Source organism: Danio rerio, chromosome 13 (assembly GCF_049306965.1).
Source record: "Danio rerio strain Tuebingen ecotype United States chromosome 13, GRCz12tu, whole genome shotgun sequence".
Lineage (NCBI taxonomy): Eukaryota > Metazoa > Chordata > Actinopteri > Cypriniformes > Danionidae > Danio > Danio rerio.
The window spans coordinates 53492449-53519528 of record NC_133188.1 but is presented as its reverse complement, the minus strand read 5'-3'; the positions used below and the strand labels follow the sequence as shown (position 1 = coordinate 53519528).

The window sequence follows — 27080 nt, the reverse complement described above, 5'->3', positions numbered from 1 at the left end:
CCCACAGGGCTCGAAATTAACCTTTTTGCTTGGAAGCACGGGTGATCCTAGCTTTAAAAATTTAGCCGCATCAGGCAAAATTTAGGCGCACCCACCAATAATAAGCACCGTTACTACAAGTATTATACAAACATATGTATTGCATTTGAAATCAACAGTAATCAAACTAACAAGCAAAAAATATATATGCATGCGTGAGGAAAATACGTCTCAACAAATCCTGTTATCACAAGAAAATAGATTTTTATAACATAACTGAATGACAGAAGCATACAAGGAGCGCTCACTGGCCCTGCACGCACTGGTTGACATGAATGAATCTGTTAACGGTATAACTGTGCTGTTCTCACGGGTGCTGTCTGATATTGCACTGATGCTTTTGACACATACTGTACCTTATTATATGCATACGACATGTTCATAGCAATACCGGTCTTTTCATGAGTAGCGTTATTAATTTACTCAGTGCAAGCCAGTTTGCGATGGTGTACGTGGTGTTAAATTTGACATATAGCTGCCACTTGCACGGCGGACACCATCATGCGATTAAATGAAGGATTAAACAGAAGCTCTCGTGCTAGATGTGGCAAACAGTTTCCTGAAAATTCCATCCCACAGACTTTTCATAGCGGACTTGAAGCAAACAGAAGTCTTTTATCCACTCTTGGAAAAGTGTAGATGGTGGATTAACATTCAGCACATGATCACTAGTACGATGTGTCATTATTTGTAACTTTAGATGTCATGATTTCTAAAACAAAATCTGTCAGTGTAATCTTCATTCTCATCTTCAGCGCTTTACAGTTTTTCGCAGTAGTAGCTCTCTCTGTCATCCCAAGCCAGAAGGCATTGACTGAGTGATTGACAGCTGATATTTCAGTGCTAGAGCAGTGGGCCAATAAGAAGAGCGAGAAGGCGGGGCAAGCATTACGGACTTGGCTTTGTTTACTGCAGCAAGTTGACATGACGACTAGGGATGTAACGGTATCAGAATTTCACGGTTCGGTAATACCTCGGTATGAATGTCACGGTACGGTATTTATTGAATCATTTACAGGAAAAAAAAAACTTTTGAAAATACTCCAAAAAAAGTGCCAAAAGTGTCAATGACATACAAATTAGCCATCTATCTGTAAGCTTTGAAACACTAACTTCAATTTTAATAACAAAAAAATATTAAACCATGTAAAAAAATTAAGTTTCAATTTAGTATTGTTGAAAACTCATCACATTCAACATTTAATCACTCACTCACTTAGATAGAGATGGGTTTAAAGGAAAATTATCATATAATTATAATCTGGTAAAAGCTGGTATCTCTGGGCATTTACAATGTCCCCTGTAACAGAAAAAAAACCCTCTCATTTGGTACTGAGGTTTCTGGAACAAGAGAGATATGTCTTGGCCCAGGTTGACAGCAGTGGGGTAACATTGTGCATTGTCTTTCCCCCACTTGAGAAGACAAATCATGAGTGAGATAGAGGTCTCTTTGCGGTACAAGTCAATGTCTGAATCAATCTGAACAGTGTGCTGTGTTTCTGCAGTCCCCATGACTTTTATTAGTCGTATTCCCCAACTTGCAGGCACGTGCACACATAGGGCTCAACCTGTGCAGTGCACATGCCCTTTTTAGTCTTGGATAGAAAATGCCCTTCCAAAACGATCAAAAGTGCCCCCGCGACGCGACACACCCTACGTCCAATCCAGCCCTTCAGTAGGCGCGCGGCAACACCTCTCTTGAATATGCGCGCTCAACCCCCCCTCGGCGCTTTACAATACGCGCGCCACAACACAGCTGATCAGAACGCGCGCGACAGCACCGCTGATCAGAACGCGCGCGACAGCACCGCTATTCAGCACGCGCGCGGCGACAACACCCGCTTTAGGTTCGATCATTTCCATCTTTTTTTCATCTCCGCTACTAGCAGCACACTCCATTTCCGCATTACTGGATCTGTAGCGACAACAGACCGCAAAGGATTATGGCCACGCCGGGGCTGATGGGAAATGAAGTTTCAGCTACGTCCCGTTCGCTTCATTCGCCTGAGCAAATTTTCTCAGGAGACCTATAGTTTTACCGAGTCATGCGACTTCGGTAATATCGAAAAAAATTAATATTGCGGTATGACGGTATTTACAATACCGTTACATCCCTAATGACGACTGTTTTAAACCATTCCTGAGCGCTGCGTTTCGCGTTTCAAGTGCAGAGATGCATTCTGCGTGAATGTCTACCGAATCCACGCATGTGGTGAACATTTTGTAGTAAAAACTGCTCGCACACAACAATTTTATACACTTGCACAAATGCTCCCAAATCGCATTGGTAAAATGTCGCCCGCATATGCGACCAAAATGGTAGCAATTTCAAGCCCTGTCCCATACATTTTGAAATTAAAAACTGTCGAGGATAAAAACACAATAAAGCCCTGGGTTTGTTTACATGGCGGTCCTCGCTGTTAAATAAAACAATGTATGGCTTCAAAAATACCGAAGTACCTCCACATTTTAAAACAGGAACAAAATAATTCACAAATACATTCCTTCCTTCATTTATTTTTCTTTTCGGCATAGTCCCTCTATCAATCAGCGGTCGCCACAGCGCAATGAACCATCAACTCATCCAGCATATTAGGGGTGTCAAAATCAATTGTTTCTTCGGTGCACCTCGATGCAGACACGGACAATTCGGTATCGGTTCAGTAATAGGTTATTATGTACTGACGTCATTTATCTCCTATGCGCTCTGTCGCGAGGGAGGTGAGCGTGAGTATTTACAACACTCAGGCAACTCAAGGCCGGTCCGTGGCATAGGCACCATAGGCTAATGCTAAGGGCGCTGTATATCCAGGGGGGCGCCAGAAATGAGCGCGGTTCAGTTGGTTTTGTTTTCGATATTCCTGACACACATTCAGTTATAGACGACAATAACTCAAAAACCTCTTACCCCAAAAAGATCTTAAGTGTGTTTCCTACAAAAAGACAAAGCTGGTTATGTTTCACAGCACAGTTTCTTTTTTTTTCGCTCCACACTACGAGCACTGCTCCGTTTAAGCCCTCGCAATATGTGTTTAGCCGGGAGAGCTCGAGCTGAGAGGAGCTCTCAGCAAGGGACCGTCGGAAAAGTGCTTCTTTTTTTCGTTTGTTCTTTCGTTTTTCTGCTCCGCTCTTCGCGAGCTCTCCCTGTTGCGAGGGTTTAAGTGTGTGTGTGTGTGTGTGCGTGCGTGCGTGCGTGCGTGTGTTCGCGTGCGTGCGTGCGTGTGTGTGTTTGTTTCTTTGATGCTGTCTATGTTTGTGTTTGAATGAGAGACAGTGTGTGCTGTATCTCTGTGTGTTTATACAGACAGCTTGTTATAGCCTCTCCTCTAAAATATAACACTGTATATGGAATGCATCGTCAATGCACCGAAATATCAAAATGAATGGAATCGAAGGCATGATAATCGTAACCGAACCGAATCGTGAGACCAGTATAGGTTCACACCTCTACAGCATATGTTCTGCGCAGCTAATGGCCTTCCAGCCGCAACCTTATTCTCAATCAAGTAAGGGGTACAACCCTTTAAAAAAGATTTTTTGTCAGGTACATACCAGTTACAAAGGTCCCGATGCTATAATGGCACCGGTTTTCGGTACTTAACCCTAGTCAATAGTGAAATCTGTTAATCGTTGCATCGCTAACAGTGAACATCCCAGATGAGGCTGTATTACCTCTTCGTCCTAATACACAAAACACAAAATCTGCCACTTTCTAATAACCAGGCAGTTATGTTCCTGTTATATTTCAGTGTGTTATTACAGTTGTTAACAGTAAGTTATTTCAGCAATTGTGTTCGTATTATCTTGTGATGTGTGAGTAATGCCATATTATTACTATAATTATTGTGTTTTACTACCAATCAAAATGAGACTGAGGCATATACAAATACAACCCATTCAGTTTATTGTAGTATTATTTAATAACACACCAATTTAACAACTTCCAATAGACAAAAGCTCTAAAAAATAGTCCTGAAAAAAAGGTGTGATCTGGATATTTATGCAAATCTAACCCTCAAGGTGCGATATTCCTTCATGTTAAATCAAATTTCAATGTCTAAACTGAATAAGGTCCATTGTATGTCAAAGTAAAGCATCTTCTACATGTAAGCTGTACATTAAACTAGACTACATCTACATTGTGCTACTATTTAGGTGATTGCTTGGTTCAGTGTTCTGATTATATGATTGAGCAAGCTTTGTAACTGATTTGAAATTATGATGCTGCATAGTAGACTTCTTGTCAGCACACTTGAAAATGTTAATCACAAATGTATTCGATTTGAAAGCCGCTCACACACTGCTTTAATGCTCTCATACAGCAGCAGAATGAAGTATATCTCGAGCTGCAGACGTCTGTGCCTCCAGGTTAGCCACACAGTTCACTTTCATTTGCAGAAATGCAAACACTTGGCTCAAATCAATTGGTTGCATTGACAATTAGTAATTTATCTAAGAGATTAAGCAAAGTAAGTTGTAACACTATGACAATACACTGCTGTGTTTTCACCAGGAACACAGCGGTTATATTTTAAGGGATAATACAGCTAAAAATTATAATCCTGGCATCATCTTCTTATTCTTCATTTGTTTCAAACATATGCGACTTAGGGCTCGGCGATATGGGCAATAAATCATATCTCAGTATTTTTAGGAAGTATGACAGCATGTTATATATATATATATACAATATTTTCCCATAAATGGTTACTTGAAACCTCAAAACATTCATTCATTTTCTTGTCGTCTTAGTGCCTTTATTAATCTGGGGTCGCCACAGAGGAATGAACCACCAACTTATCCAGCAAGCTTTTATGCAGCGGATGCCCTTTCAGCCGCAACCCATCTCTAGGAAACATCCACACACACATTCACACACACACACTCATACACTACGGAAAATTTAGCCTACCCAATTCACCTGTACCGTAGTGTTTGGACTGTGGGGGAAACCGGAGCACCCGGAGGAAACCCACACGAACGCAGGGAGAACATGCAAACTCCACACAGAAACGCCAACTGAGCCCAGGTTCGAACCAGCGACCTTCTTGCTGTGAGGCGACAGCACTACCTACTGCGCCACTGCTTCGTCCCAAAGCCTTTATTAAAACTTATTAAACAGTTTTTGAGCAAAATATAATTTTAATAATCGTTTAATCCACCAACCGTTTGTACAGTAGGCACACACACATCAAATCAAGTCTTCCAGCTAAGAGGCTAAAATAAATAAATCAATAAAACAGAATAAATACATAAATACAGTGGCTGTTTCTCAATATCAAGTATGCAAAGTTCGGACTTGCCAAGTTCAGACTTGGGAGAACGAACTCCCGAGGTCGCGAGGACAGAAGTCGGGCACTTCTTCAAATGGAACGGCAGTGTACTTTATAACGGCACCTCAGCATGGATTCATCGATTTCACTGTTCATTAACAATAAAATTATTTAAGCCAACTTATCCAACATATGTTTTACACAGTGGAAGCCTTTCGAGCTGCAACCCATCCCTGGGAAACTATAGGGGAATTAAATAATCTAAATTGTCCGTAGTGTATATGTGTGAATGAGTGTGTATGGGTGTTTCCTAGTGATGGGTTGCTGCTGGATGAGCATCCGCTGCGTAAAACAGATGTTGGATAAGTTGGCGGTTCATTCCGCTGTGGTTACACCAGATTAATAAAAGGACTTAGCCAAAAAGAAAACAAATGAATGAACTTTAATGTCATAATGTGACGTCCATACTGTCAAAAAGCGAACATGTTTAGCCGTTGATCTTTGATTGATTTTATGTTGTGTCTTGAACTAAATTCATCTTGACACTGAAGTCTGATGTTGAGTTCTGAGATCAACCTAATTTGAGTTTGAAATGAGTTTTAAGGAAAAATGTCATTACATGTGGCATCTGCATGTGCTTTCTAATTTAACATTAGCAGCATTCATAGATGTATACACTAGATATCACGTAGGGACCCTAAGCATGCGTCAATAGCGCCGCCATATTTGTACAGTGCTCCCAGGACAAATGTCATTCAACCGCACTAGACAGGACAGTGTTACTACATGAAGAGGCTGGACTTTAATTCAATTCAATTCAGCTTTATTTGTATAGCGTTTTTACAATGTAGATTGTGTCAAAGCAGCTTCACATAAATGGTCATAGTAACTGGATCAGAGTAGTTCAGTTTTTAGTGTTTAAGTTCAGTTCAGTTTAGCTCAGTTCAGTGTGGTTTGAAGTCATTATTGAGAGTCCAAACACTGAAGAGCAAATTCATCGATGAGTAGCATTTCAGATCCTGAACCATGCAAGCCAGTGGCGACAGTGGAGAGGGGAAATTTTTTTTACCACCCTGCTGAAAAATCCAGCTTAAACCAGCCTAGGCTGATTGGCTGGTTTTAGCTGTTCGACTAGGCTGGTTTTAGAGGGGTTTTGGCCATTTCCAGGCTGGTTTCCAGCCATTTCCAGCTTGGTCTTAGCTGGTCAGGCTGGAAAATGACCAGCTAAATCCAGCTAAAACCAGCTTGACCAGCCTGGTTTAAGCTGGACATAGCTGGTTTTGGCTGGGCTCCCAGCCTGGCTAGGCTGGTCAAGCTGGTTTTAGCTGGTCATTTCCCAGCCTGACCAGCTAAGACCAGGCTGGAAATGGCTGGAAACCAGCCTGGAAATGGCCAAAACCCCTCTAAAACCAGCCTGGTTGACCAGCTGAAACCAGCCAACCAGCCTAGGCTGGTTTAAGCTGTTTTTTTCAGTAGGGCAATAGGAGAGTGAAGAAAAAAAACCTTAAGAGAACCAGACTCAGTTCGGCACGACCATTTTAATTTCTCCGCTGGCCAAGTCTTGTGCAGAGCTGCAGTCTCAGCAGTGGAGGCTGGAAGCTGGCCTCAGCGAAGACTCAGACTCGTCTGTCCCTGAAGCATCACTGGAATCAGTCTCATACTCTCCACTCCCCCATGACCTACAGCGCAACAGCAGCAGCTCAGGATACGGCCTGGTCCCGGATATGGACACCTTGGGATCATCTCGTCGCTGGTCTTGGGTCCAATCAGTGACTCCGCATAATCTGAGGACCTAGGGATGAGTATCCCCAGGTGGAAATGGAGAATAAAGAGAATAATTAGCGTAGCTGCTGTTCATAGTGTATATAAACAAGATGTAGAAACTTGTGTGGAACCCGCTAAGTGACGCATTGTGTGTATGAGGACTTTAGCGCTGTCTACGGGTATTGTAACGAGCAAACTAAGAAAACAAAGCACAAAGGCAGAACATTTCATAGGTCACATTTAGTTTTTTACGTTTTTGAACTTTTGTGCTAAACAGAGAGCATTATTGAAGATGATATACAGTCACTTACTGCATTCACCATAAGGCAAAGCAGCACCAACTCACACTAAACACTCGGCTTATGCTAGTTTTGTTGAATAAAATCAGCAAACAATGCAAAAGATATATGACAACGAGATGCTGCGCTGCCAGACACTTGTATTATTGTGGACTAAGTGAACGAGACGTTCATAACAGAGATACAATCACAAACGAATCGCTCCCTCCGTCAGTATGAGAAGTGAAAGCAGGAGAGGAGGTGTGCTTCAGGACACGGATTAGATCAAATTTAACAGGGAGGGTGGATAGAACATTTACATACACACATACACAAGCTTTTTGTCAGTAATGCCCGTGCGATCACTGATCCATCAATGTAGAAAAGTGATGTAAAATTATAATTTTCGTAATAAAAAAAAAAATTTAGCATACTGTCCTCTGCGAAAACTCCCAATCATATATGTATGTGTATATGTGTGTAATTCTCTAGCTCTGGATGGCCACAGTCCTCCACTGTACCTTGGTCCTGCATTCATTTCAAAGGAGCGCTACCCTGTACTGAAATGGTGGCGCTATTGACGCTATTGTCGCCAACAGGGTAGGCGACATCTAATGTATATATCTATGAGCAGCATTTACAACAAAAGTCCGTAGTTCACAGAGAAGCAGCTGTGAAAACTGCAGAATGATGATGTGTGATTTGGCTATTGGCAGAGAACTTTGGCTTTGTGTAGTAGTTACTGATCTGGGTTTATAGGCACGCAACAATCACATGCGATTTATCTTTCAGCCTGACTGTCCTGCTTAGCATGAGATCAGACATTACACCCAGGGCTCAAAATTGCGACCATTTTGGTCGCATATGCGCCAGAAAATTAATCTATGCGACCTCATAATATATATGGGAGCATTAGTGCGACTGCAGATAATGGTTGTAGTGCGACCTGTTTTGATTTTTTGTAAAAACGTGCTGAATCGCTCTTATATTGGTTCATATTAGCTGTCAATCACTCAAGGTATTCCGCTGTCAGATGACAGGGAAGGAGCTTTTATGACCACGGGAAATGCAAACGGCTGAAGAGTAAAAACTTAAAGCACACAAGTTTGCAAACCCCACCTAAAGTTGAGGCGCAGATGAAAGCGATCATGACACGTCACATGGTGAATAATGATCCGCCAGCTGAGATCAATCGAGTACGTGCTTCTTGGAGAAGGTGCCCGAATCTCCATGCGTTGCATTCACTGCGTGTTCAGCGCAAATGTCCGCTAAAAGTCAAATCTAATACTGTACATATCATCGCCAAAGAAGCTCGCCTTTACTAAGTTTACACTGAAACTGCGGCTCATAACAAACAGCGGTATTGCGCCGATGGTTAGCGCAAGAATCCTGCTCTGCCTACTCATAAATTGGGTCGGCTGACTCGCCAGCTTTTCCACTAACACAGAAAAATGAAGATCATCTCAGACTGAACCTTTAAATTGACACAAACTGAAACCAAAACTTTTAAAGAGTGATAGAAGTGAGACTTTACTTACTTTCTTTTGTCTATTCTTGTTTGAGGTGTATATTATTTTTATATTTATTTACTGATGACTGCTTTGCAGCTTTCATCATTGAATTGAATGATTTATTATAATCTTTTGTTTGTTTTGTAGCAGAAATATGATTTATTAAATTGACATGCATATAAAAACAGCAGTACAAAATAAATATTTCTTACTGCAATGCTTCATTTTTGTTTGATGCAAACTATACAATTATTTTTCATAAAGTAACAGACTTTTTATAGCAGATAACCTACATTCATGCACATTCAAGGCAGTATCATAATGAGAAATGGAAATCATTACTATTATTATCATTTTTTATCATCATTAATATTCTATGGCCTAATTATTAGACATTCATTTTGGAATTATTGCACACAAATATCAATGTCTTCGCAGCTTTAGTTAGATAGTTGTTTCTGGTTTGTGTCAGTCCTATTAATGTTGTTTTAAAATACAATAAATCCCTTAAAAAACTATTTGCAGAGGTGCTCATTCATTTTTGGTGGGTGCTCCTAAATTTTTTCTGGTGCTCCTAAAATTTTTTGGTGCTCCTAAATATTTGAAGTTGGGAGCACCGGTGCTACCAAGTAAACAAGTTAATTTCGAGCCCTGACACCAATGCAATCTCTTCACTAATAACAGAGATGTTTTCTTTTCTTTCAGCTCAAGACCTGAAAGTGAGTTCAGTCAGGAGGATCGCCATCACCGTGGACAGAGATGAAGGTAATGGTCTGAACTTTTGAGCCACTGTGTAAATATAAAATGATGTGAACCAGAAGCTTATTTAAAGACTTGAATTGTACACTCACTGGCCACTTTATTAGGTACACCTTTCTAGTACCGGGTTGGACCCCCTTTTGCCTTCAGAACTGCCTTAATCCTTTCTTGGTACTATTAGGCCCAAAGTGTGCCAAGAAAATATCCCCCACACCCTTACACCACCACCACCAGCCTGAACCAAGGCAGGATGGATCCATGCTTTCATGTTGTTGATGACAAGTTCTGACCCGAGCATCCGAATGTGGCAGCAGAAATGGAGACTCATCAGAGCAGGCAACGTTCCTCCAATCTTCTATTGTCCAGTTTTGGTGAGTCTGTGGGAATTGTAGCCTCAGTTTCCTGTTCTTAGCTGACAGGAGCGGCACCCGGTGTGCTCTTCTGCTGCTGTAGCCCATCCGCCTCAAGGTTGGACGTGTTGTGTGTTCAGAGATGCTCTTCTGCAGACCTCGGTTGTAACGAGTGCTTATTTGAGTTACTGTTGCCTTTCTATCAGCTGGAACCAGTCTGGCCATTCTCCTCTGACCTCTGGGATCAACAAGGCATTTGCGCCCACAAAACTGCCGCTCGCTGGATATTTTCTCTTTTTTTACGGACCTAAACCATAGAGATGGTTGTGCGTGAAAATCCCAGTAGATCAGCAGTTTCTGAAATACTCAGACCAGCCCGTCTGGCAGCAACAATCATGCCACGTTCAAAGTCACTTAAATCCCCTTCCTTCCCCATTCTGATGTTTGTTTTGAACTGCAGCAGATCGTCTTGACCATGTCTACATGCCAAAATTCATTAAGTTGCTGCCATGTGATTGGCTGATTAGAAATTTGCGTCAACAAGCAGTTGGAGAGGTGTACCTAATAAAGTGGCCGATGAGTGTATATATGCTTTAGTTTACATCAGGGGTGTTCAATCTCGTTCCTGTAGATCACAGGTGTCAAACTTAGTTCCAAAAGGGCCGCAGCTCTGCACAGTTTAGTTCCAACCCTAATTAAACACACCTGATCAAACTAATTGAGTCCTTCAGGCTTGTTTGAAACCTACAGGTAAGTGTGTTGGAGCAGGGTTGGAACTAAACTGTGCAGGGCTTCGGCCCTCCAGGAATTGAGTTTGACACCCCTGCTGTAGAGTTTAGCACCAACCCTAATCAAACACACCTGAAGCAGCTAATCAAGCTCTTACTAGATAAACTAGAAACTTCCTGGCAGGTGCTGAAGCGAGTTGGAGCTAAACTCTCCAGGACACCGGCCCTCCAGGATCGAGTTTGGACACCCCTGGTTTACATCAAACTATGACTTTGCTGTTCGATTATGCGGTTTGTGTGAGGTGATTTTAGTATTTGCTATTGTCTGTTTTTCTGAAGATTACTGTGAGAAATGAGTGTGGAAATGAATGCTGGCTTGTCAAATCTTGGTAAAGCTTTTGATTCTGTTTGGATTTCAGTTGCTCCATTAGATGCTTTAATTGCATGTTTTTACTTTCAGAATTGGTCTTAAGGTTTGTTTGGGTGATGCAACTAAGAACACTCAGTTCTTTAGCAAGTATTTTATTTCATGTTGATCTTACGCTGTTTGTTCATACAGGAATCTTTAGTGTAAATATTGTTTTATGGTCAGCTTGAGTTCAAGTAGTGCCCACAAGTGTCCTTATTTTTATTCTAGATTGGATGCAGAAATCATGAACACTTTGCTCTATTTTCTTGGCTCTGTTTCTATCAATAAATGAATAATTGTAGGAAATGTAATCCCAGCTTTGCAGTTGTTTTCAATGTAAATCATTTAGGCTTTTGTTTCCATGGTGACTCGCAACCAGATTGTTAGGTGTAGAATTAAAGCGAGGTCCTGCGAGTGCACTTAATGCATATTATATTGACTAAAATGAGTTCAATAACAGGGGAAGTGAAGATGTCGGTGTGTACTGAAATGAAAGCATGTTTTAGACAGCTCGGTTCTGAACTCAAGGGCTGGTTTACACTTAACATATGCATTTTGTGCACCGATTTTGTCAAGGAAAGCATCTTTGAGCTGGGTTCATTCAAGTATAAATGCATGCCCTACTGAAAATAACAGCTTAAACCAGCCTAGGCTGGTTGGCTGGTTTTAGCTGGTCAACCAGGCTGGTTTTAGAGGGGTTTTGGCCACTTCCAGGCTGGTTTCCAGACTGGTCTTAGCTGGTCAGGCTGGGAGATGACCAGCTAAAACCAGCTTGACCAGCCTAGCCAGGCTGGGAGCCCAACCAAAACCAGCTAGGTCCAGCTTAAACCAGAGAGAGCAGTGCCGCAAAAGCAGAGGGAGTGCCCGAGGGAGCGATTGCACGTGGCACCTAGAGCACGCGAGAGAGGCATTCCTCTGCCTTTGAGCCCTCAAATGTGTCATTAAGTTTGACATGTTTCTTCTTCACGTGAACACAGCTGCGTGCATCCAGGTTAATCATGAACAACTCAGTGCTCATGTGCTAGTTGCACTATCGCGGTCTGATTATTATGTTTTCAATCAAGGTTTCAATCAAGGTTCATATGCATCAAATACATAACATCTGTGCCAAACATTTCAACTGACGAACATATTAACAATAATACAACCATATAGCCGAATTAAATGTATGCATTGGCATGTTACAGCCCTAATGAGTATGATTATGTGAAACTCCATATAGATACATATTGCAATGATTTCGGGTACTTACTTAGCGATGCACGCACACATAACGTTATATGCACAATCCTTAAATGCTCTGCTGATTTGGACACTATAATACCTGTTTTATAACTTTAAACTATCAACAACCACTACGTTCTTCCCGATCCGTGGTGGATTTTGGCATAGTCCATTTCACGTGAGATGGCGGGGGTGAGTGGAAGAAACCAAGTCGCGGGGGGAATATTTTCTGCAGAAATAATTTATGATTTCTTATGTGGCCCGGTATCAATGGCCCGGTGGATGGGGACCACTGGTCTACAGAACAATCCATCGTTATACAATAACTTGCCTAATTACCCTAACCTGCCTCATTAACCTAATTAACCTTGTTAAGCCTTTAAATGTCACTTTAAGCTGTATAGAAGTGTCTTGAAAAATATCAAGTTAAATATTATTTACTGTCATCATGGCAAAGATCAAATAAATTAATTAAAATTACTTTTAAATTACCTTAAAGATTGTTAGGATTGTTTATCATTTACGCTTCACCATTGCGCACACTTTGTAACATTTTATTTATCAAGCTTAAGAGTCTCTTTAACACTTATGTTTATATTATTAGAGTACATAAGAGATTAGATATTTAGTTTTTTTGTTTTTTTTTGTTTTTGACTACTAAAACTATTAGCCTTCTTAATGTTGGTAAAAGTGGTTAAATAAAAGAAAGAATCCTAATATTCCTCAATGGATTGTAAAACAAAATATTCAATAATTATTGGTACCGAATAATAAAAAACATATCATGATCATTTTTTTTAGCCCTTTTCTGAACTGACCATTTGTGTTCAGTTCACTGTAAATGCGTGTAATACCAAATGAAAACAAGACCTTGGAGTCTCATTACATGTGTGCATAAAACATAAAGCCCATTCGGCAGCGTATGTGTGCACCATTCATGTGTAAACACGACCTAAAATTCCTCTGTGAATGAATTAACCACTGCACTGAGTTCAGTCTTCAATAACGATATGATAAAAATTCATGTCAGTGACGTGGCGGCGCACTGAGTCACGCTCCATTAGCAAACTCCAACTCTTTTAGCAACCACCCCTGTAACATATGGTCATGCCCAGCAGCAAGGTGGACAGCATGAAGATCATCAGCGATCCATCATGCACTAGAGCTCAAGTCTGTGGTGGTGGCTTGTGGTTGCCGTTATCTGGTATTTGGATGACCATAAGTGGTACAATGAGATTTATCCATCTGCTCCATTGACTGATGTCTGCCAGGACTAACCTGAGGCTCTTGTTCATTACGCTGCTCAATTGACTGCGCGGTTTTATTGCTCTTTCAGTGTGACTATTGAGTATTATATTTTGAAGGAGAAAGACATCTAATAGTCTTGCTTGAATAAATTCTCACAAAAGGGATGTTTGAAGGCATTGCTGCCAAAGTTAACATTAATATATCACAGATCATCTACGTTCCCAGTGAATTAGCAGCTATTTGTGAATACATATGTTTCCATCCATGATGCGAATAAAATGTATGAGTAAAACTGGAATTTCATATAAATTACTTCCTGATGAACTGTCCAGCTAGCAAAATTCATGTGGCTCAAATCTGGCACACAGCAGACACTTACATCCGGCCCACATACCGCATGGAATGATGGCACTTGGGCGGTCTGCTCTTGTTTGCCAGATCTGGGCCACAATTAAGCCATACTAATATCCCATGTCAGCCAGAATTCTGGGCCACAGTTTGTTTTTATTCTGGCCCAGATCCAGCCTACACCAGACATTTACATCTGGACCACTTACTGAATGGAATGATGGCTATAGGGCGGTCCACTCCTGTTTATCAGATCTGGGTCACAAATAAGCCAAAGCAATACCACATATCAGCCAGAATTAAACCAAATGAACCAAAACGGACCCTATTCTGGGCCACCGTTTGCTTTTATTCTGGCCCAGATCTGCACATATCAGCCAGAATTAAACCAAATGTACCAAAACTGACCCTATTCTGGGCCACATTTTGTTTTTATACTGGCCCAGATCCGGCCTACACCAGACATTTACATCTGGACCACTTACTGAATGGAATGATTGCTCTAGGGCAGTTTGCTTCTGTTTGTCAGATCTGGGCCACAAATAAGCCAAAGCAATACCACATATCTGCCAGAATTCAACCAAGTTAATCCGAACTGACTCTATTCTGGGCTACAATTTGCTTTTATTCTGGCCCAGATCCGGCCCACATCAGACACTTACATCTGGACCACATACTGAATGGAATGATGGCTCTAGGGCAGTCTGCTCCTGTTTGCCAGATCTGGGCCACAATTAAGCCATACTAATATCCCATGTCAGCCGGAAATCAACCAAATGAACCAGAACTGACCCTATTCTGGGCCACAGTTTGCTTTTATTTTGGCCCAGATTCGGCCTACACCAGACATTTACATCTGGGCCACTTACTGAATGGAATGATGGCTCTAGGGCGGTCCGCTCCTGTTTGTCAGATCTGGGCCACAAGTAAGCCAAAGCAATACCACATATCTGCCAGAATTCAACCAAGTTAATCCGAACTGACCCTATTCTGGGCTACAATTTACTTTTATTTTTGAACAGATCCAGCCCACACCAGACACTTACATCTGGACCACATACTGAATGGAATGATTGCTCTAGGGCGGTCCTCTCCTGTTTGTCAGATCTGGGCCACAAATAAGCCAAAGCAATACCACATATCTGCCAGAATTAAACCAAATGAACCAAAACTGACCCTATTCTGGGCCACAGTTTGCTTTTATTCTGGCCCAGATCCAGCCTACACCAAACACTTACATCTGGACCACATACTGAATGGAATGATGGCTCTAGGGCGGTCCGCTCCTGTTTGTCAGATCTGGGCCACAAATAAGCCAAAGCAATACCACATATCTGCCAGAATGAAACCAAGTTAACCCGAACTGATCCTATTCTGGGCTACAATTTGCTTTTATTCTGAACAGATCCCGCCTACACCAGACACTTACATCTGGACCACATATTGATTGGAATGATGGCTCTAGGGCAGGGGTCTCAAACTCAATTTACCTGGGGGCCGCAAGGGGGAAAGTCTGGGTGAGGCTGGGCCGCATAAGGGATTTCACCAAAAAAAAAGTCCTCAAATGTCATTATTAACAGTTTTAATTATTTCTTCTGAACATGAAGTGTCCTGAACATTAATAGAACATTGAGTGAAGATTATGAACAGTTCTTCTGAACATGGCATCTTTTGCCTACTTCTTGCTGCCAGAGACTTGACAGCGCTTCTCACAAATCTGAACCACATTTGGCTTTAGAGCGGAAGCAGTTGAGACCCTCAGTATGGCTTGAAGATGATCATCATTAATTCTAGACCTGTACTTTGACTTACTGAAGTTCAAGGTGGAGAATAACTTCTCACACACTTCTCACACACTCAAAACTTCCATTCCCTCACCTAAAAAAAGGCGTATATATGTATAAATAAAACACCCCCACCCCACTCCAGTCACATCAGTCTGTACCAGTCTGTATCTACCTATAATATATATAAGATGCAGGCTGTAGCTGGGTAGGTGGCAGGCTGCAGATAGGTAGCTAAGTGGCAGGCAGGGGCGGGAACACCTTACCTTGGTTCTGGCCGGGGCGAGTTCCCTCCTTCCCGCCCGTCACAGCGTCTAACAAAGGGGCGGTGTGCGTGGTGACGTAACCGGCATCCCCGCCCCTTTGTTTACACGGCGGGCGGGGAATGCCAATGACCGCTGTGTACGGATAGAATCAGCGGAGCGGGGAGCGCTCTCTCTCCCCGCTCCGCTGATTCTGTCAGGCCCCGTTTACACTAGTGCGTTTTAGTTTTAAAACGGCGTTTTAGAATGAAAACGATCGGCGTCCACACTCGCTTTTTACCCAGCGTTTCTGAACTGCTCTCCGTCCACACCAAAACGCTGAAAACGCACATCACGTTACCACACACACACACACACTTTGGCAAGCGCTGCAGCCTGTTTACCCAGATGAGAGCTGTGCTAGTCGGACTTCTCATCAAGCATCTCCCGCTGGATCTAATCTCACTATATTTATTAAACGGGATATTTCATTCATCTTGTTGTCTTTATCTAACGACATATTCCCTGACTTTGGGCATTGGAATCTATTACTTGTTCTCAGGTAACGTGTTTTGGCTGAGCGCAAAGATTAGTTAATGATTAATGTAACCACGTAGCCTACATTATGTATATTGACTGATCGCTTGCCTTTATTTCCTATATTGTATAAACTTATTGTATGTTATACTTTTATAATGGTCATTATCCATTATTAAAACTGATATTCAGCAAAAGAGAGGGGATGTTTTTTCTCTGAAATTGAAAGGAGGCAGTTGTTATCGGCTCCGTTTTGTTATAAATATTCACACAGTGAAGATGACGCTCATAAATGCAGCACGTCTCAACATTTCTGCTGTCTGTTTAGTTGTTAATAATAAAATAAAAATAGGCAGTTTCTTTTATCAAGTTTACATTTTATTGTTGAGAAAGTGAAACAACGTAGCCAGGGTGATGTGAATGAAGTTATAAAGTACACGGTTCCCTGTGAAGATTGACGCGTGTCCTCAGTATGTTTTCCATATCAAACTGAGAAGAGATGCAGCCTTGATCAAACTTGCGAAGTCTGAACTTACACGGAGAAGATTCAGGACTGAACTGTGTGTTAGGCTACTTAATATTGAGGAAAAGCCCCAATCAGAGAGGCGAATGTCTGCAGCCCCGCCTCCGTTTTCAGATGTCTCCGTCTTTCCCCATCCACACTGAGACGGAGCAGCAGCGTTTCAGAATGAAAACGGCCTCTCCAGCGTTTTCAAAAAGCTCAGTTTTCAGCGCTCGAGAACTCCGGCGTAGTGTGGACGGATTCTGTAAGTGTACAGCGGTCGGCGCGGGCCACAAAATATTGCACTGAGGGCCGCAAATGGCCCGCGGGCCGCGAGTTTGAGACCCCTGCTCTAGGGCATTCTGCTCCTGTTTGCCAGATCTGTGCCACAATTGAGCCAAAGCAATTCCACATATCAGACAGAATTCAACCAAATAAACCAGAACTGACCCTATTGTGGGCCACAACTTGCTTTTATTCTGGCCCAGATTTGGCCTACACCAGACACTTACATCTGGACCACATACTGAATGGAATGATTGCTCTAGGGCGGTCCGCTTGTGTTTGTCAGATCTGGGCCACAAATAAGCCAAAGCAATATCACATATCAGCCAGAATTCAACTAAGTTAACCAGAACTGACCCTATTGTGGGCCACAACTTGCTTTTATTCTGGCCCAGATCCAGCCCACACCAGACACTTACATCTGGACCACATACTGAATGGAATGATGGCTATAGGGCGGTCCACTCCTGTTTATCAGATCCGGGCCACAAATAAGCCAAAGCAATACCACATATCTGCCAGAATGAAACCAAGTTAACCAGAACTGACCCTATTCTGGTCCACAACTTGCTTATATTCTGGCCTAGATCCAGCTTACACCAGGCACTTACATTTGGACCACATATTGATTGGAATGATGGCTATAGGGCGGTCCGCTTCTGTTTGTCAGATCTTGAATTATAACAGCACAAACTTTTCTGTTAGCGTAGTAGGGCTGTTACACTTTAAGGTGACGTGCTGACAAACTGACTAACTGACAGTGCGCGATGAGTGAGGCCAGCAAAGATGACGTAGCTTTCAGTTAAGATGAACACAGTTTCCATAAATATACTTTATTTATATATATAAAGGTCTGTCACTCTGCATACAAAAACGTTAAAGTCTTGCTGGAGTTTAAAGCCGTTTCACTTTTCTCCAGGATGCATTAATGCTGCTGTAGGTCTATTAGAGACATTCATGAATATTCCTAGCAAATCTAATAACTGTTGGAGACATACTCACTACATAAACGCAGTAAATCGCACTTCAGCAGTGTTTATTTGAGAGCGCACAAGAAGATCTGCGCCTGAACAGCGTGTTTGAGGACGTGCAAGAAGTTTTGTGCACGAGCAGAGGAAATTGGCGCACAAGCTGAGATTGGCATGCTTGTATTAACGTTACATAAATGTGATCCCGACGTGTAATACTGTGCTCACCACATTTCTATATTTGTCATTGAAATAACGCCACAGGTAATTGGTAGATGTGTGTAAAAGACCTGCCGCCACAGCTGGAAAAAATCCTAGAGGAAACACTGAGTGTTTTCAGGCGGTGTCTGCACTTGTCTTTATTATATCCAGTATGCAGCACCGATTTAGTGATGGATTATGGACATTTCACTGATGTGCCGCTTGACCAGTAATGACGGTAGTAAATTAGTGTTATATTTGCGTAGACGGCAGACGAATCTCCACATCTCAATGAGCGCTCTCGCCAGCTGGGTGAGCATGACTGTTTGTTGTAGAAGTCTTGGCGTGTAATTATATTACATTACATCACATCCTCGTCATTGGAACACTGGCAGTGCCATGATGTGTGTGTGTGTGTGCTAGTTTTGCACTGGTCATAACAGACACTTCCACCCTCTGACAGTGTAATATGACAAACGGCTGACTAGACTGCTGCTCATCTGACTTCACCCAGTGCCCTTACAAGGCACCCAGCACTTAAAATGTGTTAACATCCCTCCGGATGTGTTGACGACCCCGCTCTGAAAGCGTTTCATTTCACCTTGAGGCGGGAAACGCTGACATGGAGGTTCTTGCAACATTACTGCGACCACAGGCAGAGCCGTGGAAAGAAATGAAGATTGCAAATGCTGTATTTGTTTACTGTTGTTGCCTCTCAGGTGTGCAAATCTAAATATCACATCGAATAAACACATCGGGTTATTTGTGTGCACGTCTTAAGCAGCATGCTAATGGGAGGAATACAGGGGATTGCTACTCCAGCAAAACAAACGTGTTTCCTTTACAGAAGATCAAATCCAATCAAATCACTTTTATTATCAGCAGCAGCACGTGTGCTATGATGAGTGAAAAGCTTAGGGTGCTGGCTCCAGACAGTGCAAATAGAATGGCAGTGCAAAATACAGACAGTACAAAATACAACAACATACTCCCAAAAAAACAGGACAATGTAAAATTGACAGCGATATGCACAATGAATAGGTGTCCACATAGTTGTAGGCAGTATTGTTTCAAGTATGGATTGGTTAAAGTGCACTGCATGCTACATATTGATGGTGTGCAGTGAGGGGTATGGAAGAGTCTGTGCGGTGTGTTTAGTGTTCATCAGCCTGATAGTCTGAGGGAAGAAGCTTTCCTTCAGTCGGCTAGTGCGTCTAAAGCGCATGGCTTTAGTCTAAAGCCTGGTTTATACTTCTGCGTCAAGTGACCGGCGTAACTCACGGCGCATACAACGCGTGTAGCTGTGCATTTATACTTCTGCGCGCTGTCTCTGTTGGTCTGCATTAACACTTCCGAAACGCTAGTGGGCAGTGGGGTGTAAATGTTCCTCTGTGTCGAGTTTCTTCGCTGCTGTTTTGCTTTTCCTGAACACTTCCGGGATGTACAAGTGGCTCAAACTCGCTCATTTTGAGGCAGGAACCGGCGGACGTGCAACAACTTTAACTATGAGGTAAACACAAAATAAAACTTTCCATCCGGAGCTCCTTCACAAGACTCCACACTTGTAAACAATTGCTCCATTGGGCTAGCGCCGCTCGTGCGGCTCTCGGTCCTGCCCAGACTCGTCAGCGCTACCAAGCCGACCAATCACAGAACTTGCGCTACGCATTGTTGCGACGTGTAGTTACATTTTTTGAGTGGTGCACGTCAGTGACGCCGGCGGCCACGGCGAAGGGCTATGCGTCAACGCCGTAGCATACGCCGACGTTTGACACAGAAGTATAAATCAGCCCTAAAGCGCATGGCTTAAACGCATTAAGGGCGGGTTCGAATCCACTTTTATCATTCATGTTGCGGGGGTTAAATTGAAATCACGATCACTTTTAATGTTTAATTGTGCAGTTTTACACTGAATGCATTAATGCAGGATAAACGCACAGTGACAGCCCTGCTGAAAAATCCAGCTTAAACCAGCTTAGGCTGGTTGGCTGGTTTTAGCTGGTCGACCAGGCTGGTTTTAGAGGGGTTTTGGCCACTTCCAGGCTGGCTTCCAGCCATTTCCAGCCTGGTCTTAGCTGGTCAAAGCTAAGTCAAAGCTTAGTCCAGTCAAAGCCAGCTATATCCAGCTTAAACCAGGCTGGTCAAGCTGGTTTTAGCTGGATTTGGCTGGTAATTTTTCAGCCTGACCAGCTAAGACCAGGCTGGAAATGGTTGGAAAACAGCCTGGAAATGGCCAAAACCCCTCTAAAACCAGGCTGGTCAACCAGCTAAAACCAGCCAACCAGCCTAGGCTGGTTTAAGCTGGATTTTTTTGCAGGGAGAAAACACCTTTAATTAATAACCTAAGAAAGGATTTAGGTCCAATCACAACTTCTTCCGTCATCGTTATATTTTACAGAGAGACCAAAATGCTTTCATACACGTGATTTTTACATGTACATCTCTGCAATTGTTATAAATATTTGATTAACCTACAAGTTAATCTACAAGTTAATTCACGAGTCATGTGCATTCCGAATAGTGGGTTGTGATTCTTACGGATTATGGATAACAGTGATTCGTCACACCCCTATAGTGATTGGTGACAGGTTTTTTAGATTAAATATAAACACATACAAACAAATCTAAGGTAGTCGCACACCGGATTGGCCACTCAGCACCGCGCCGCAATGCGCATCATACAGTTTAAAGTATAACACACCGGACGCACACATTCGAAGGTTATTTAATATGAAACTATGCAGATGGCGCTCTGTGGCACGGCAGAATTATAAACAATATCCTGAGTTGTAGCTGGGCACTGCAGACAGCTGAGCTGAGCATCCGGTGTGTGTCCCTCCCTAACTGTGCGTTCACACCGAAATCGGTGAGAGCGTCCAAGGTCGCTCTAGCCACCCTGGCGACAACGCTGTCTGCCTTCAGCTTCGGCGGCGGGAGCGTCAAAATTCGCTACATTGATCTCGTATTTAAAGGGGCCGTTGCAGCATATCAGTTACATTCCTGCATACAACATGCTTTCTAGTGTGATAATGTTGCGCACTTCTTATCAAACTGATCGCATCAGTTGTGTTTCTAGTCACAGTTGCTTCACAAAAGGAAACGGGAGTGCGCATGCGTTATAAACAGTCGCGCGCATCACCTCAGCTGTTAGCGCAAGTGATTATAGTTCATTCGGTATTCACCTGCTTTGCTCGCGCGAAGTTGCGAACGCAATTATTTTTGTCAGTCGTGTTGCTTCTCAATCGACTGTGCATGCATATTGGACCATCCTTATTGTCGAACCCTGCTTTTAAGTATTATTATCTGGGAAAATTATTTTCAACCAGCCAAAGTGGCTAGTGGGAGTATCTGTCTTACTCGCCACCGCCGAAATTAACCCCCATTTGACGTGTTGGCGGGTGTTAATGTAAAGCCCTGATTATAAATAATTGAAAATCCGGCGACTGCAATAGTCAAACCCTTGGGAACAACTGTGGTCGGAACCAAAGTCCACAGGTCAGTGTTCTCTGAACTCCTCTCAAGCGGTGGACTTCTTCATTCTGATTGCTTGCCGCCGAACCGCGTCATAGCTCATTACCATAAAGTGTACTTGATTTCTCCTACAGCGGTCGAAGACGCACCGTGCTGCTCCTAGCCGCATATCGTCACCGGCTCTCATTGAAAATGAATGACTTCCGGTTACTTTAATGCTCTCGCCGCTTTCAGTGTGAACGTATGGTAAGGCTGATTTCTACTTCTGCCTCAAGTGATCAGTGTGACCCACAGCGCCGACCTTGCATGTAGTCGTGCATATATACTTTTGCGTGCCGTTTGTGTTGCTCTGCAATAACACCTTCTGAAACGCTAGCTGGCAGTAGGTTTTATTGGACTATTGGAATGGCTAATGGAAGTGAAAGTGAAAGTAAAGACCGATTGGAGGCTCGTTCTTTATCCTCGCGCTGCAGATGCTCTGTTTAACTGTTTTTACAAAGTCCGCCATGTAAATAGCAAATGCGCCATGGCGCGACGCAACTGACTCTTAAAGGGAATGTGAGATGAGACTCTGATTGGTTTATTCTCAATAAAACAGAACTCATTAAGAGAATAAGCTCAACACTGTTAGACCGTGCTCCGGGGCACAGAGCATATTTCTCCATCATTAAAATAGCAAAAATGGATTCAGACATCCCCTTAATGCTTTTGCGCCTTGCGCTTTAGACTTTGCGCCTAGATCGTAGCCCAATATTTTTAACTTGTCTAGAAAAAGCGTCATCGACTTTCGCTTTAAGATTTAAAAGGCCAGCATTGCACCAGACCCCCTGAAGTGGTTTCGTTTGAAAGTGTAGAATCTATATTTTATGCACATATACATCACTTTGGTTTTTATTCTACTGTACAAAAGTTACACAGTATTTTGGGTACCCGAGCTGGGTATTAAACATTGGTTCATTTTCATATTTTTCATATGACACATGTACAAGTTTTAGCTCAATTGAAAGCTCTTGCCGGTGCTCATACGGTTCTAGCATTCTTTTTACTGAATTATATACACATATCAAACAGTTGTTGAATGAATCGCAGTGTTTCCATGGCGCAGAAGTGAAAACAATACATTTATGATCAATAAGCAGCCCCAGATAGCACAGACAGCTGTCATCTCTTACCTTATGATGTGCGCTTCAGGGCCATTCTCCTCTGTTTTTGCAGTGATATGCATAAGTAATCCTTTTATATATCTGATGTGGTTCAAACACAGTGAATTATGTTTGATCAAACAAAAGAAGAGTGAAATATGAAAACAATGATCGCTCCCTGTGGCTTGTACAGCACCTCTCATCAGTTGGAATACAATAACTTCTGCATAGATTATGGTGGAGACATTTTTCTGTTTTCCTATGATAACAGACATGTGCAGGAACCACCAATATTAATTACAGCACACTAGACCACACAGAACCTAAAGGGTACACTTTCAAATTTGAGTTTATAAAAAGAAAATACAAAAAGTGCCTCTCTTTTTAGGTGTTTATTATAACACAGACAACATATACAGATATTTTAAACACTTTCAGTAGTGTTTTATGAAAATTCAAAGGGTTTTCTTTAAAATGATACCAAATTTTGAAGCTACAAGTGGATTTGGGAAGCTTTTAAATTTGTGTAGGCAAAATCCAGGCGGAAACCCCAAAGTAACAGCAGAGTTTAACTGGTTTAGCCTTGAGATGTTTGAAAGCAGACAAAAGCAAAGCATTTTTTGCAGTGTATTGTAAAAAAACAATCCCTCAGTCGCTGAAACTGGTAATGATGGGGTTGCTGGAAAGCACTTGAACAGGATTTGAGACGAGAAAGCAAACAAGGGTTACAAGCGGGTCAGCGGCGCCTGCGGAGGCCATCTCTGCAGCTCTTCTGTGTCAGACTTTATAAATAGAAACAGCCGAAAGATGTCCATCTCCAAACCAGCCCTACATCACTGTCCTCCAAATAGGTCATTCAGATGGAGAGAGAGCAGATCGCCAGAAATACGATCACTCCAGACAGAAATTCAAAGCAAAAACCAAACAATGGTGTTGTTATCTAAGCCTGACTGGACCTAAGCACACATCAGGGGAACGTGAGGAGGAACTGAGCTTCTTTAAGCACAAACAATAGAAAACAGCCCAGATTTAAAGCCTTTATTTGTGGACATGGAAAGGTGAACTTTGCTGACTTAGCATGCTATGAAAAATATTATGGACAACAAGGTAGTTCAGTGGTTAGCACTCTGGCCTCACAGTAAGAAGATCTCTGGTTCGAGTCCTGTCTGGGTCAGTTGGTGTTTCTGTGTGGAGTTTTGCATGTTCTCCCAGTGTTGGCGTGGGTTTCCTCTGGGTGCTCTGGTTTCCCACATAGTTCAAACACATGCGCTATAGGGGAACTGATGAACTAAATTGGCCGTAGTGTATGAGTGTGTGTGGGAATGTGAGTGTGTATGAATGAGCTGCCGCTGTATATAACATGTGCTGGATAAGTTTGTGGTTCATTCCACTGTGGCGACCCCTAATGAATAAAGGGACTAAGCCTAAGGAAGATGATAGACCTCTCACGGATCAGTTTTAAAGTGACATTTAGGGTGCTTTCACACCTACACTTTTGTTTCGGAACGTGTCGCGTTTGCATAGTTAGCGTGGTTCGTTTGGCATATGTGAACAGGGCAATCGCGCTCTGTTCCGCGCCAAATAATTTCGCTCCGAGATCGCCTGAGTGAGGTGGTCTCGGCTCGATTGAAACGAACCCTGGAGCGGTTCGATTGCAGTGAGAAAGCGATCCGAGCGCGGTTATAACACAGTGTTTTATGGATGTGTAATAGGCTTACGGCTATATGCAGAGAGAATTATGAGTAGGGCGGGAAGTTTCGCGAGTCTCCGGATGCCCGCAAACGAGTGATGATCTCCCGGTAATCTCGCGTCTCCCTCTCGGTCCTCAAATAGGCATCGTCGTGCACCCTTCTCACCCCTGCCCACCGCATCTCTCCTCAGACACGTCGCGCGCACCCTGTCAATCACCACCAAACCACCACCTCTCCTTACAGCTGAGCGGGACGCTGCAAAATAAACCCTGACACTCTGACCAATGTGAGGAGAGTTTACTCACACGTGACTTGTTTTAGCTTTTTTGGTCCGATTAGAAGTGTAAAAGCGAAAAAGCAGTGTAAAAGCGAACCGCTCCAAGAGCAAAGAGCAACAATGTAACAATTTTAATCTCTGTTTCGGAACAACTGAATCGATTCACAGGTGTGAAAGCACCCTTAAAGGCTTTTAAATTTGGGTAGGCAAAATCTAAAATAGCAGTTTAACTGGTTAACTGAATAATCAGTTAGTAAACACAAGTACGTCTTATTGAACATCATTTATTTTCATTCCCAATTATCAGAACAGTTTCTCAAGCAGTTTGTGAAGCATTTTGGAAACAGGAGATGAGCCCCTGCTCTAATGCGCCACCTGGCTTGAGAACCCCGCTCTCAAAGACTTCTTATTTGGGTAGCACACATATTCTGAATGCCTTCGGCAGAATTCAAATGAGCCATTTTAATCTAGATTAATTTGTGTTGTAAACTGACAGACAGTGTTGACTTGTTTATGGTTAATAAATACAAATTATAGTTGGATTACTACTTCTTTGAGTGCAGTTTATATGATCTATGCTTATCTAGAATTTATATCCCTTAGTACTGTGTAACATACAAGTGATTGTATTAATGGTGAAGGGTAAAGCAAATTATTTACAGTCGCTACTGAAATCAAACTATGTTCAGTATACGAAACAACATTGGTCTTCTTAAAAAAATTGGTTTAGGTGTGGCTGTGCCATTTCAGAAAAGATTTACTTGTTTGCATTTTTGATTATTATGAATAAACACAATTGACTAAAGTGATGAGTTTATGCTGTTAAGTTGTTTACATTTTAAGATGTATTTTCATTACATAATTATTGTAAATAGTATTAATTAGTAAATATATTGTTTTGTTTTTTCACATAATTGTTCTATATGTTCAACAGGTTTACATTTTTATTGTCATTTTTACAAAGTCAATCTGGCAACCACAGCTGCCAAAATATTTTTGTAAAAACAACAAGATCTTTTTTTGTTTAAATACTAAAAATGTCATTATTTCTTAAACAAAATTATTAAACATATTTTTAAACAGTTTTTTACATAATTATACCGTACATATACAGATTTAAATTGTAAACAGGTTTACAATTTTTTTTTTTTTTTGTAAAAATTAATTCCAAGATTACAGTGAGAATAATCTATGCCCACCGATACATTTTTGCATTGTGATTATTACATTTTTGTACCTAAATGCTATTAGGGCGAAGCAGTGGCGCATTGGTAGTGCTGTCACTTCAGAGAAAGAAGGTTGCCGAGTCGCTGGTTCGAACCTCAGAGTTTGCATGTTCTCTCTATGTTCGTTCCGGTTTCCCCCACAGTCCAAAGACATGCTGCAGGTGAATTGGGTAGGCTTAATTGTCCGTATGTATGTGTATGAAGGTGACAGGCCGGCCCGAATGTGTAAAAAAGTCGTTATCATATGGACAAGTCTAAAATGGCTTGTTCCAAAGAGCCGACCCTGCAACCATACGGGACTAAGGCCAAAGAAGAAGAAGAGTACCTGAATGCTACTAGACTCCACAGAAAAATGTCAATTCAAACTGAAACTCTAATAAAATACGGCAATATCAGATATTTCCAATGTCGCGCAGCCCTAGCGTGTGTTTCTCTCTCTCTGCTGGTGTTTTATCCTCCAGCTCCGCATCATTTGTAGCTCTTCCCTGCAGCGCTGATGAATGAATGAGTGCGTGGAGGTGTCGCTGTTTTATCCTCTGGGAGATGCGCTCGTGATTCGCTGAAACTACACAGAGTGTGATATGTTTGCTTGTGTCGGTGGGAGGCACGTTTGACAGATTCTGGGTTCAAAGCCGCCTGTCTGGCCTCCAGAACTTGTTAATCGCTGTGTTTGATGTTGAAGCCAGAGGCAGATTTAACTCAACTAAACTGTGGATTAATGAAGAGCCCAACACACATCCATGACAAAGACTCTGTGTTTGACTCTTTTCGCTATCAGACAGATGAACGGCTGACTTTCTGACCTAAATTGATGATGCAAATA

General features: G+C 42.2%; 1 protein-coding gene across 8 annotated transcripts in view; it reads left to right on the top strand.

Annotated features, from left to right (window-relative positions):
* arid4b (AT-rich interaction domain 4B) overlaps positions 1 to 27080 on the top strand; it is a 137777-nt gene that overhangs the window by 5779 nt on the left and 104918 nt on the right. For all 8 annotated transcript variants that reach the window (XM_073920338.1, XM_073920337.1, XM_073920334.1 and 5 more), the window contains exon 2: positions 9571 to 9630. In XM_073920338.1, the coding sequence (XP_073776439.1) occupies positions 9625 to 9630 (6 nt within the window). In that variant the 5' untranslated portion in view covers positions 9571 to 9624. The remainder of the gene's footprint in view (positions 1 to 9570; positions 9631 to 27080) is intronic.